The sequence below is a fragment of the Charadrius vociferus genome, unplaced genomic scaffold (assembly GCF_000708025.1).
Source record: "Charadrius vociferus isolate BGI_N301 unplaced genomic scaffold, ASM70802v2 scaffold423, whole genome shotgun sequence".
Taxonomy (NCBI): Eukaryota; Metazoa; Chordata; class Aves; order Charadriiformes; family Charadriidae; genus Charadrius; species Charadrius vociferus.
Genome location: NW_009648149.1, coordinates 2,472,895 through 2,486,648, shown reverse-complemented (window position 1 = coordinate 2,486,648; position 13,754 = coordinate 2,472,895). Strand labels below are relative to the sequence as shown.

The 13,754-nt window shown below is 41.4% G+C and overlaps 1 protein-coding gene across 1 annotated transcript in view; it reads left to right on the top strand.

Annotated features, from left to right (window-relative positions):
* The first annotated feature begins 5,037 nt into the window (after positions 1-5,037).
* LEPR (leptin receptor) overlaps positions 5,038-13,754 on the top strand; it is a 31,609-nt gene continuing 22,892 nt past the window's right edge. The window contains exons 1-3 of the mRNA XM_009883969.1: positions 5,038-5,077; positions 7,685-7,993; positions 9,029-9,146. Coding sequence (XP_009882271.1) covers positions 5,038-5,077; positions 7,685-7,993; positions 9,029-9,146 — 467 coding nt within the window. The remainder of the gene's footprint in view (positions 5,078-7,684; positions 7,994-9,028; positions 9,147-13,754) is intronic.

Sequence of the window (13,754 nt, the reverse complement as noted above, 5' to 3'; positions counted from 1 at the left end):
GGGGCTGGCATAGTGTTCCCCAGTCAGACCTTTTTTTTTTTTTTTTTTTCCCCTTTATTTATTTTTTTTTTCTTTTTCCTCTCCTGAGGCTTAGCGTCTGAAGCAAAAGAAACAAGAAATCTCCACGAATGTGGGTTGTGAGTCACTGATGCTGCAGAAGCCATTATAGTCCGTTCTGGTTGAAGAGCACTTTGGAAATTTAATGTTAATTATTGACATAGCATTATTTATAAATAGAGTTTTTAATGAAAACGCTAAGAGCCCTTAACTATCAAGCGTGGCTATAATACGAAGGAGCTTTTAGTGCCAGGCGACTGCCGGAGCTCTGCTTACAGCTGCTCGTAAGGAAAAAACCAACATACGTGTTCATCGGTGAGAAACACTGAGAGAAAGTGTTTATTAAAAACGCTCTTCTCTCTTGCTGGCTTAAAATCAGTAATCTTCCCACTCTGCATTAGTCTCAAACTGTGGGTCGTGAGCGGGCGCAAAGTTCCGTAGTGCGCGGGAGCGAGTGGAGGTGCGGTGCGGGTGGGTGTGCGGGGTCCCCTCGCCGGGGAAGGGCAGCGGTGTCGGTGAAGTGAGGGGTGTTTTCAGTCCAGTCGAGGAGAATTGTACAGTCTGTGGAAACGCTGAGCCGTTTCGCTGTCGAGTTTCAGAAGCCGGGCGCCCTCAGCGGACTGGGAGCCTGGTTGTGTAGCCATGGTGGCGCGCACGAGTGGGACAAGGGCAGCTCTGCCACTGGTTTTACTGCGCTTGTTGTGTGGGGAGACACACAACTTGGGTTGCCGTGCTTAAAGCTTTAGTGTTAGAAAACAAAATTATTCAATGCAAGTCATATTCATTGCTATGTTGTATGTTCCATTCACTCTGAACTCTATTAATAATGTTTACTAGTACACTAAATGACAAACAAATGCAATGAAATTCATGCCCAGGAGGGCTGACCGGGAACCACTGGTCTTGCCAAAACCAGCAGGACTGGAAAGCTCTCAGGACCCTTAAAGAGCAGGCCAGAAGGCACTGTGCGTAGGCATTATTACTAAAATATTTGTATGCTTTATAGAGATCTTTTAAATATTTAAAAACAGCTGTAGCGGAGTGCTTGCAAAAGTCAGGGACAGTTTGTATGCTTGCAGTATTATGTTCCTGCTTCCCATTAACTAGCAGCTGTTGTTGTTTTTGGGGGAGGAAAAAGATAAAAAAAGAACTCCAGACCCTCTATATGTGTGTACTTTACTTGAGGAAAAATCGGAGATCCTGGCAACTGAGTTCCTATACATTTCTGCAGGCTTTGAAGTTGCTCATTGGGAACCACTAATATGTAAGTTTCTGATCTTGCAGCATTTGCTCATCTAGTCTCTTTGTCCCTGTAAAAGTTGGTGAGAATTTTGCAGATGAGTTTGGTGGTGTCAGGGTTGTGCTGCTCCCCTGTGTGCAGGACAAGTCGTGGAGACTTGGCACTTTTGGTCACCAGTGCCACCCTCTGTTCGCTGTTGTTCAAACTGGACAGGTACTCATACTGCAGTGCTCTTTTCAACCCTTTTTTTTTTGTAGTTCAGAAAGGAGACATGCAGAAATGTAAGTTGTCAAGGTAAGAAACTGGAAAAAAAACCACAAAAAAAAGAAGGCAGCTCCAGAAGGAAAAGGAGAACTTTCAGTATGTTTTCCATGCCCAGTGAGCAGGTGTTTGTGGATCACCAGCCATGCTTGTTTCAGGCTGTGCTGAAAATGTTTCCCTTGCTGATATGCCAATGGATTGTATGACTTCTCAGCTGGCCTGTAAAGAAAAATGATCTTCCTTTCATTGTTGTCCTCCTTGCTTGTTGTATCTGCTGTCTTTTGTTTTTAATCAGATGTTTTTGTCAAGACAGCGACTCGCTGAAGTTTTTTGTACGGTGGTTAGCATGAAGAGGAACATGTTATTTACATACAGAATTAGAAAATGTATTGTATGCAGCAGCAGCAAAGTTGGTGGTTTCAGAATGGAGTATCTTAAGGTAGATGTGTTAAAATGGGCCTTGATTCCCTCCATTTGTATAGATACTTCCCCAGCCACGCATAAAATCATTTGTCCTTGCTGTGTTAACCTGCTCTCTGGGATAGAGATAGAATTACAAGTTTCAGTAATTCTCCTTTATTTAACTTCCTGTTCCCTGTAACTGTTCTTGTAAAACTTGTATTCTTTTTTACAATGAAGGTAGGAATTCTGGTAAGTTCAATGGTCTCACTAGAAGAGACGTTGGTTAGTCTTGTCGGGTCCAGTAGTATTACATTCATCTTGTCCTGGGAGTAATCTGTAGATATCTCTTTTTACCCAATTCCTGTGTAAAGTTTACACAAGCGGCACTGAACTTTGGACAGAAGAGGCGCTAATGCTGGTGACGTGCAGCTTACATTGCTTTTTCATCATGTACAGCCCTATTTTTTGTTCAGAAATGTTGTTGGAACCAGGATTGAAAAATAGCACCTTTGTAAAAATCAGCCTAGATGGATGCAGAAATAGGAAGAGAAGATATCTCGAGCTGGCCTGAACTGTATTGTTGCATTCTGGTCCAAATAGTGTTCATTATGGTTAAATTAGTGCTGATACCAGAATTTCTTTGATTGCTCTATCTGGTCATTTTTATGGCAGCAGGAAGTGAAAATGCCTTTATGTTCAGTAGACTACATAATTATAACTTTCCTTCTTTGAGGTGTGTGTGGTTCTGGGGGTCTGCGGTTGCTTTCTTTTCAGTCTATGGTAAGTATTGCATGGGTGAAACTAACACAGCAGCTGCTGTTAACGCAGTTAACCTCCACCTTACTTCCAGGGATAAACGAGACATGGTGTTTCATTGGTGTTTCACATTCTGCTTTGAAATAGTACAGTGAAATATGTCTAGTTACCGAAATAGTGGTTCTTTCCTTCAGGCATATAGGAGCAATAGGGCTAAGATATCTGGGTGGCAGCTTTTGCTTTCTGCAGTGCCTGTGATGGGAGAGCAAGTGATGGACTTTATGGCTTATTTAGAGCTCTTGATGGTGGGCATTTTTTCCTTGTTTTGAAAGGGGGAGCTTTAAAGCGTTTGCAGTAACATCCGTGACATATTGGTGACTTTATAAGCCTTTGAAATATATGTCTGATTTTCTTGTACAAAGTATGGAGGTGATCTCTGCCAGTTTCTTGCTGAGAAGTGGTTGAGCTAGGAACAGCAAATTTTTGTTGCGCCTGTAAAAGAGGACCATGGACTGTTTTCCATTAAACCATATATTTAATAGTATGAAAAGTGTGCACTTATGTCAAGTATCTTATTTTAAAAGTGGTTGGGTTTTTTTCCTTCAGTCAGAAGCTTGGGAAAAAAAAAAAAGATAACTTTGATCATAGGCTTTTGGAAAGAGTCCTGGCCTGCATCTTTGTGAAATGACAGACTAAATAGAAGGTTGTAGCTAGATAATTTCTCTGGCCTTCATGGCTCACCTATTAGGAAATAGACTAATGGAAGAGGTACAGGTAAGGTTGGCCTCCTAACAGCTGTGCTGAGAGGCAGATTTTCCTCTGAAGTAGGGGTTGTGAAGCACCGCCTTTGAAATCTCGAGCTTTCCTCTTTAATTGCTCAAAATGTAGCTTAAAATGTACTCCTGATTATAACCTGGCTGAATGGGGAGAAGAGTGGATGGGACTGAGTCATCTTGCAGACCAAAATGAAGATGGTCTGTGCTGAAGAAATGGCTTGGCTCCAGCCCCAGCTAGATTTGCAAGGGCCTTCCTTGTGGGTGAGCTTGCAGGGAGACAAGAATACTGAAATACTGTAACTTTGCTGGTCAGTTGTCTGCTGCTTCAGGTAGGCAGCTATGCCTATTGAATCACCTCTCACCGTGGTCAAGGCTTAAAGCAGCATCGGGGTCACTGGATGTTCATGTCAAAGTCTCTGGTGAGGGCAAAAGGGAGAGTAGGAGCAGCTCTGAGCAGAGGGTGACTTTCCTTATTGTTATCAAGTTCTTTGGGGTTTTTATGAGCTACTGCTTCCTCTGTGGGGCTGACCCTCCACCCCGCGCTGCCCTGGGTGAGACAACAGGGATGTTCTCAGACTGCGCACTGGGGAGTGGTAAAAACCAGGAAGGAATCACAATTTTTCTCTCCTTCTGGTCTTCTGTGTCCACATACACGTTCCTTCCAGGCTGCAGAGCCAGCTGTTGCCTAGCAAGTACGGAGACTCCCACCGCAGTAGTCTGTATGTATCATATAGTGCGTATGTATGCACAGTACAGTATGTGCACCCCCAAACCGAAAGTTTGGTGGATTACATAGGGTCAGCACCAGTTCTTTTGGCAACATAGATGTTCTCAAGGAAATTCTTTTCAGAAATATTGAAGGAATGAGAATACTTTGGAGGGACTCCCTAAAATCTTATTTCTTGTGCCAGCATTCTCTGTCTGACTTAAGCTGTAAATTTTACTAATCATTCAGTTCTGGTTTACTACAACAGCAACCAAACTCTGTATGTTTTATTCCTATATCCTCTACTGAGCTTTTTTTAAAGTATAAAAATGCTTATATTTGGGTTTTAACAGAATTCATGCAACTATGGGATGAAAATAAAAAAGAACAGAGTTACCTGAAATGAAAGAATAGCACTGAAGTATTCCTGTAAAGTTTGGTGAAGTCTTCACCATTGGAATGGGTGCCCGAGTGCTTTTGTGTGTGCTACACTTTGAAAATTGAGTATCTCTTGGGCATTTTCATTGTTTGGATTTCTAGTGCCTTTCAGATGACCAAACCCAGAAGTTGAACAATGATCAGCAAAAGCCCGGAGAAATGAGGTATTATATAGCTCTAATGATGAAAAAAGAGCTGTATTGATATTTAATTGATATTCTAAGCAATGTTTTTTTCCTCAAATGGCATTCTGATTTTCTTCTTCGTTTCTGCTTACAAAGGTATGAATATCAGTTTAACCTAAGTGCACCAAAACAAAGCCCTAATGAAATAATAGACTGATAATTATCGGCTCTTACTTAATTTTCTATATGTTTTTCAGATCAGCTCTACAAAGCAAGATGTATTGGCAAATCATTCTGACCATGTTTGTGCTATTGGGTAAGTCACTAAAAAAATAAATCGGTTGGAAATCATGTAGAATGAAAAGTAATCACCATGTCTGTTTTACAGTGGTGTTTCAAGTCACGCTACTGGATTAGTATCTTATCACGACATGCAACTAGAATATGCAAAGAACCTGATGTTATTGTGCGGAATTGAAATGCTGACACTGTCAGGGTTCTGCTAATGTGTTTTATCCCAAAAAGCAGTGCAACTGACTTTTAAGATCAGGAAATATTGGTAGAAAGTATGTGGTGAGTCAAGATGCGTTCAAATAAATTCCCCAGTCAAAATTTGATAAGATAGAATTTCATGGGCAATTTGTTTTGTTACCCTAATAGGTCCAAAAACAGAAAGGAATATCCCAGTTCCATCAGAACTGCGAAGTTTCTGTTTAGTTCAGCACAGCCAGGGTGTCACTTTGAGTTTGAGCTCTGCTTTTCATGGTAGCTGACATTCCAATATTGGTGTATGCTGTTCAGGGACAGCTGGTATTTGCCTTTTTTTTTTTTTTTTATTAAGAACTTGATTAAGGCTTTTGGTGATGACGCTTAAGGAGAAATCAGATGCTGTAACCCAATTTCAAAATTTATGTCATCTTGTATCTTCACAAAAGATGAATAAATAAATCATTAGATTTCTATATATTTTCTATGTACGTATATATCTTTTTACATACATCTTTTATATATATGGATCTTTATCTTTCTATCTACGTACCATTATCCACTCTGTATCAAATATTGTGTTGTTGACATTCTTCTTTTAAATACCTTTCATAATCTAAACATATTGTGTCCCTTTTAATTAGGAAACCTGGATGCCTCAGGGAGTTTTCATGAGGCTTCAGAGCAGTTGGTCACTATTTGGTGGTCTGTAATGCCTGAAAATCAGCGTATCTATTGAGTGGCCATCTCACTCTGATTCTGAATAAGAAAATAGCTGTGGCTGGCATCTTTGTAGCCCTGTTAACTCAGACTGCTATTTGAGGGACAGAACTGTAAGTGATGGCCTCGTGCGTGTCTGTGTCATGGACCTACTGGTACACCTGTAGCAGGAAAACATTCTTAATGCATGCTGCACTTCATTAACAGGCATTTAAGAGCTATAGCAATCCTCTACTAAACGTTCTGTATTGTAATGCATTATCATTTTTTTAACACTTCTGCAGAAGTGGGAAGTAGCTGCACATATTTTGACTTTGCAAGATTTAATTAATCCTCTGAGATTGCCCAATGTGATATGCAAGGGGGGAGTCTGTTTTTTAGAAAAATAGATGACTGGCAGGAATCTCTTCCCACCCTGCAGTTGCCTCTGTGAATTGAGTAGCGTGCTAGTTATCTGTTCTGCTTCATAGGCAGTTATGTCACTTATTTGTCCTTTTTTAATCATGTATTATGGACTAATAGTCTGTTCGGTCAACTGAATCCTCCGTGTGCAGCCAGGAGGCCTAATGAAGCTGATATTTACAGAGGCACAAACTCTGTTAAATGAGAGAGGAGGAAAGAGCAGAACCCTTCAGGAGTCTGGCAATACAAAATGTGTGTAAAGAGAAAATGAAACACTTCAACACACTGCATAGTAACACAGTGCCTGCTTTTAAGGTAGCATGCATCTTCTTTTCTTGAAAGCTTTCATTTTGTGTTTTTTATTATTTAGTTGATGCTTATGCTTACTTGCTATTAATGAAACAGTGTTAGAGAAATTCTGTTTTTCTTATTTTGGCTATTGCAAGGCATAGAGGCTGAATTAATTTCTATCTAATGAACTGCTTAAAATATTTATGCCCTTACTGAGCAAAAAGCTAAATGCAAAGTGCACAAATGACCCACATGCCTTTCTGTAACTAGAGCTCTAATCTTTGAAATTCATGCAGTGTTTTACAGTAAGCTATTTCCAAAACCGACATGTTCATCATTCTCAAAATCATTGTTAGCGTAATTCAAGCTATGACTTACCAACAAGAGCTACAAATGTGGTCAGAGCGACTTTATTTTGAAGAATCTAAGTCTGATGGAAAAGATGATTCTTTTCCTACATCTCATTTCCCAGATAATGCCCTAGGGTTGCATAGTTGCATCCAGTCATGTATTCTTGTAATTACTATTCTTTGGTATTTAACAGTTACAGTGGGACTACATGTTACATTTACAATGGGATGATTTTTTATACAGTAATGGAGCCATGTTATAAGACCTGGATTGCAAGTGTCCCAGCACTGCAGGAGGAGATGAGACTCATACCTGTATAATGTATGGACTTAGATTTAGGCTTCACTAGATTTTGTATTACTATAAGCCAATTTACCCCAAAGAGATGCTTCCCCTGCAGCCTTGGACTTGACTTGTTTCAAGAGATTGAGAAAACAAAGAGTTAGGTGTAGTGGCTTTGGGGGAGAAAGTTGGCACCTGTCAGTTGTGACACCAGTTCAGAGGGGACATTGTTAGCAATTTTGTCTGCAACTCAGAGGAGAATAGCTCCTGGAAATAATCGGATTTTTAAGTAATGGATGTGTTTCTGTATAACATCAGCCGCTCCCTTTTCATTGTCAAGTAAAATGAACTTTTTCTTTTATTTCTGTTATCTTTGCCTTTATATTTGCAGACTTTCTTCAGATGGCAGTTGCCCATTGTATGGTCCATCAAATTCCTGCTAGGAACTTTACATTACACTGTACGCTGCTAAATGAGACATTCTCGAGTCCTTTCTCTGCTGAAGTTGTAGAGAGCTGGTCCGGTTTGAGGAGAGAGCATGGAGCATCTGAAACCAAGCCTCCCCTGCTAGTGAATGAAGAAAGTTTTCTGTGTTGCCTTTGGAGTGATAACAACATTGATTGTTCTTTGTACAGAGCAAGCATGCAAGCAAGGAAGTTTATTCCTTCAGAAATAAGTATCTCTGCTTCTCAGGAAATAGGTAGGTTTTCCATTCAAGGCCATAAGAAGTTACTTCTTCAAAAAATTGTTGGGATTTTCTGTTGTTTGGGAGGGGGGTGGGTGGGTTGTATTAATGGATATTCATTTTTATCCAGAGCAGACAATGTAGCATGGTAAGATCCTTCCTGAAGGAAGAAGCTGAAGGAAATTGTATAGCAGAATTTCAAAGGGGAAAAAAAAGTTGACTGTCTTTCTAGGGGAATTCTGAATAAAATATGTAGCACTGCATATGAGGATGTAAGCCCAGATCTTCAAAGGTGTTTAGATGCTATGAGAAATATTTTAAATATTTTTGTGTATATGGGCTTTAAACTCCTTCAGGGGGCGGGGGAGATGGAGAGCAAGTGCCATCTTTTCTGCCTGGATTGTGATGCCTTAGTAAATATCTGTACATGGATTAGATTGAATTATTTTTTCCTAGGCTGTTTTTCTCTTCCTTTAAACTAGTCTCTGAGCAGCATGCTGGTCTGTTGGCATGTTGCTATCAGTGGCAGGAATCTCCTTGACCTCAGTAGAGTAGAATTTCATTTTACAAGAACTCTCGCAATGGAACAAATAAATCTCTGTTAAAGCCTGCCACACTAAATTTGTTGCTGTTATGTATGCAGTACAGCTGCATATCTGTGTACAAAGTGTACGCAGTACAGCCACATAGAGGTTGTACCAGTTAACAGCAGCAAAACCTTCAGCCAGGAGCAGCGACTTAATTTCTTTCTTCCCCTTGTGGCTTTGTCCATAAAGCCAGCTAAAATATATTCCTTCTCCAATAATTAGAATGCAGCAGTATCACATAAGTTGTTAGCTTTTTTCGTGTTAAAGAGCATATACTGGTGCCCTATTCAGCAAGAATTATTCATAAACATTCGCACACTTGTGGTCCAGCCTCACCTTCATGAATTTCTGTTACTTGTCCTCTCTTTGTGAGTGAATTTTATCCTGGCTCTTCAGTTGTTTGTTGGTTTTTTGCTTTGTTTTGATAAAGTTTGAAAGTGTTTAATCCCTTTCTTTTGTTCAGATTCAAATTGGAACATTGAATGTTGGATTAAAGGCAAGCTGGATGTGTTAGTTTGTAGCCTGCGGTTTTTGAACTTGTACTTGAGAGCCAACTTGAAGGTTAATCTTTTATATGCTGTGTAAGTACAGACTCTGTTGAATTTGTCACTATTAGCTTCAGAAATCTGAAAGCATTTTTTAAAATATCAACATTAGCCTCTCAAGCTTGCAGCACAGTGGTAGCATTAGCTTTGCCAGCAGATGATATGTTATGTACCTTTGTCTTACCTAAAAGTAATCTTGGACTATATGGAAAGTTTGTTTCTGTCTTTGAATGAGGAATGGTTGGAATGGAGTCCCCTTCCTCCATCCTTTCCGTGTTTCTTAAAATGCTTTCATGAAATCAGTGTTGACTTACTGAAACATCTTTGCTGTTACAATTGCTTAATTTTAAAGCTGTGATCTTGGTTCTGCCTTTATGCTTTTGACCATAATGTTCTCTCTTGAAGTAATTGTCTTACTTAAGATTTAATACAATGCCAAATGTTACTCTCATCGCCTCTGAGAGACACCCACCTGTGCAGTTGTCACTGTGGTAAAATTTCTCTGGAATGGTAATAGATGGTAATCGTCCTGACCGTGGGGTAGGCAGATCTTGTATACATGCCCTGCCTGATCTGATCATTAAGAGATTATTTGATTCCACTTTAAAAAATGCACTGGATTACTGATAGGTTGGAAGGAATGGCATGAACACATAAACTTAAATTCCGTAGGAAACGTGCTAAACATAAATAGTTGAATGAGCTGAATTTACAGGTGATGACTTCTACTTAAAAAGCCAGATATCACTTGCCACAAATTATCCCTGTAGTCAGGGTAGAAAGCAAGTGTATTAACTAGTAATTAATATGGCTGTTTAGTTGACATAATACTTTAAACGTCAGTGATAAAAGGAAGACTAGGGAAAATGTGGGCCCTTTCCAGAAGGAAACGGGAGACCTGGTTACCCAGGTTATGGAGAAGGCTGAAGTACTCAACAACATTTTTGCCTCAGTCTTCACTGGCAAGTGCTCTAGCCACACCACCCAAGTCACAGAAGGCAAAGGCAGGGATTGCGAGAATGAGGTACCTCCTGCTGTACAAGAAGATCAGGTTCAAGAGTATCTGAGGAACCTGAAGGTGCACAAATCCATGGGACCTGATGAGATACCTCTGTGAGTCCTGAGGGAACTGGTGGATGAAGTTGCTAAGCCACTGTCCATTACATTTGAGAAGTTGTGACAGTCTAGTGAACTTCCCACTGACTGGAAAAGGGGAAACATAACGCCTATTTTTAAAAAGGGAAAGAAGACCCGGGGAGCTACAGGCTGGTCAGTCTCACCTCTGTGCATGGCAAGATCATGGAGCAGATACTCCTGGAAAAGATACTAAGGCACATGGAAAATAAGGAGGTAATTGGTGACAGCCAATATGGCTTCACTAAGGGCAAATCATGTCTGACAAATTTAGTGCCCTTCTACAGTGGGGTTACAGTGCTGGTGGTTAAGGGAAGAGCAACTGACATCATCGACTTGGATTTGATACTGTCACGCACAACATCCTTGTCTCTAAATTGGAGAGAGGTGGATTTGATGGATGGACCACTTGGTGGATAAGGAATTGACTAGATGGTCACACTGAAAGAATTGTGGTCAATGGCTTGATGTCCAAGTGGAGACCAGTGATGAGTGACATTCCTCAGGGCTTGGCATTGGGACTGGTGCTGTTTAATATCTTTGTTGGCAACATGGATGGTGGGATTGAGTCCACCCTCAGCAAGTTTGCCAACAACACCAAGCTGTGTGGAGCAGTAGATGCGCTGGAGGGAAGGAGTGTCATCCCAGAGGGACCTTGACAGGCTTGAGACGTGGGGCTGTGCGAACCTCATGAAGTTCAACAAGGCAAAGTGCAAGGTCCTACACTGGGGTCAGGGCAATCCCAAGTACAAATCCAGACTGGGCAGAGAATGGCTTGAGAGCAGCCCTGGGAGAAGGATTTGGGGGGGCTGGTGGAGGAGAAGGCCAACATGGGCCGGCAATGTGTGCTGTCAGCCCAGAACGCCACCCGCACCTGAGCTGCATCCCCAGCAGCATGGCCAGCAGGGCGAGGGGGGGAATTCTGGCGCTCTGCTCTGGGGAGACCCCCCTGCAGTGCTGCCTCCAGCTCGGGGGGTCCCAACAGCAGAAGGACACGGACCTGTTGAAGTGAGTCCAGACAAGGGCCACCAAGATGCTGGGAGGGCTGAAGCCCCTCTGCTGGGAGGACAGGTTGGGAGAGTTGGGGGGGTTCAGCCTGGAGAAGAGAAGGCTCTGGGGAGACCTCAGAGCCCCTTCCAGTCCTGAAAGGGGCTCCAGCAGAGCTGGGGAGGGACTCTGGATCAGGGAGGGGAACCATAGGATGAGGGGGAACGGTTTTAAACTGAAAGAGGGGAGATTTAGATTGAATATGGGGAAGAAATTGTTGCCTGTGAGGGTGGTGAGGCACTGGCGCAGGTTGCCCCGAGAAGCTGTGGCTGCCCCATCCCTGGAGGTGTTCAAGGCCAGGTTGGACGGGGCTTGGAGCAACCTGGGCTGGGGGGAGGTGTCCCTGCCCGTGGCAGGGGGGTTGAAACTTGATGATCTTTAAAGTCCCGTGTAAGTCTAACCATTCTATGATTAAAGCTGAAATCAGATTTTGAGTGGGTTCCCATTTCCAGTGTTCCTTATTACTTTGATTTCTGAAATAGCGTTATATGTGTGTTTGTGGGGGATGTAAATCTGAATTTGCCTTGGTTCCATCCAGTCTCAACTGCAATAGAAGAATCTTTACCAGTAATCCTAGTGTAGTAATCTCTATATTGAGTATTTTTGGTATGCCTAACATCTGTAGAACAATAGATTTGAGTCCCAGCTGGGATGAAGAGGTTCTTTGTATTATGAAGGGAATTCAGTAAGTGTCATGCAGTTTATAAGAGCCGGCCCTATAGACTCAGTAGAGTCCTTGTGGCATTTCTGTATTTGATTACTTTTTGTTGCAAAGGCGAGATGCAGTGCAGTCCCTGACATTGCAGAATTTGTTTCACTCCTCAGATTTCATATTAATATTTCTCATTTAGTGTCCCTGTGTTCTGGGGGAACAGCTAGCAAAGCATTTCACATTTTGGTAAGGTGACAGCTTTCCCTGCTGGCTTGCTGATACCTTAACATTTTATTCACATGAGCCAAAATACCTTGAAAACATTCCCAGTTTTAAAAATATGCATTCCTGGCATGTGGTACTCTGAGGGAGTCTGGAGATCAAGCCAGAATTCTCACATACAGGACAGGCAGTGTACAAAAATAATGACCTAGAAGAACCTGCAACAAAAAAGCCTGGGTCCTCAACAGCTTTTAAATTTTTCAGCGTTAAAGAAATATTCTCTTATTTTACACATCCACAGTTTGCATGCTTGTAAATGATATCAGGTTATTTTGAATAGAAAACGTTGTGTTCTGTCCACAGCAGTGCTATGACAGTATTCTCTAAGAGGCTCAAGAAGGGGTAATGATAGGGCCTTTACCTTCCCTAGCAGCATGTCTTTGGGAGGAGAAACATTATTTTGAAACTTAATTAGACAAATTAGGTTAATTGTCCACCAAAAGTGAATGATCTTTCCAGTTGTATGTATTCTAGGAATGCTGTATACCCTGATGATTAATTACATTAACTGAAATCACTTAGCCTTAGGGATCCTTTCGTAGTGACACAGATGAATGCTTCCAGTTTAATTTTGAGCACTGATTATAATTTGCCCTTTCAGCAGATGGTGATGTATAGGGTGTACTCATATTTCTGACCTATTTGAAGTACCTGTGAGGCTCTCCTTTAGTTCTGGGCCTAGGCTCCCATGTTTTTAGGGATAAATCATGCAGTTTGCCTTAATACTGGTGGCTTAGTTGGGTGCATCAGTTACACGATGAGCCTTCTTTAGCTGGAGAATATTAGAGACTTACCCTGTCATGGGCTAAGCAGCCATCAGATGTTCTTCAGTTTAACAGGGCAGCTTGTTCAAATAAGCATTGTCTTAGAGCTACTATATATGAAATACATTGAGATACAGTTACTGAAAATCCTTAGAACCCCAGGCAGCTTTGCTCCATCAATTCCTAATAAAGGTAGTGTTTGCCCAAACACAGTAAATACTGACAGCAGAGTTACAATGGTGACCTTATTTCTGATACGCCTCAACATAGCTACCTAAGTGTCATGTTGTACCTTTCCTGAAATTAGATGAATTGTAGAAGTTCATGTATTTCTTCCTAAACCAATTTTGACATTTTGTTTTCGGCTAGGTGTTCCAATTGCAAGAAAGTGATTGAAATTCAGTAAAGACATTCTGCAATGTCTAATTTAAAGTCTAAATGTTCACCACGGGGCCACAGATGCCCTTGTTGCAATGTTAATTACTTCTGTGGTTCAGGACATGCAGCATTTATTATTATTTTTTTTTTCCTCTTCTGCAGTGTGCCTTAGTCCCATGCTTCCAGCTTAAAGTCACATTGCAGTTGCGCATTGTCCCTCCCTTCTGTGCCAGCCATTAAAACTTAAGTCCAGTTCACTAGTTTTCTGTTGAATCTCAGAGGTGGGTAATCCAGTAATCCTTTCACAGAAGTTCATATGCTTAGTACCTATCTGGTTTTTGCTTACCTCTCTGTGCCAAGATAAATCTCTCCAATTTCAGCAGCCAG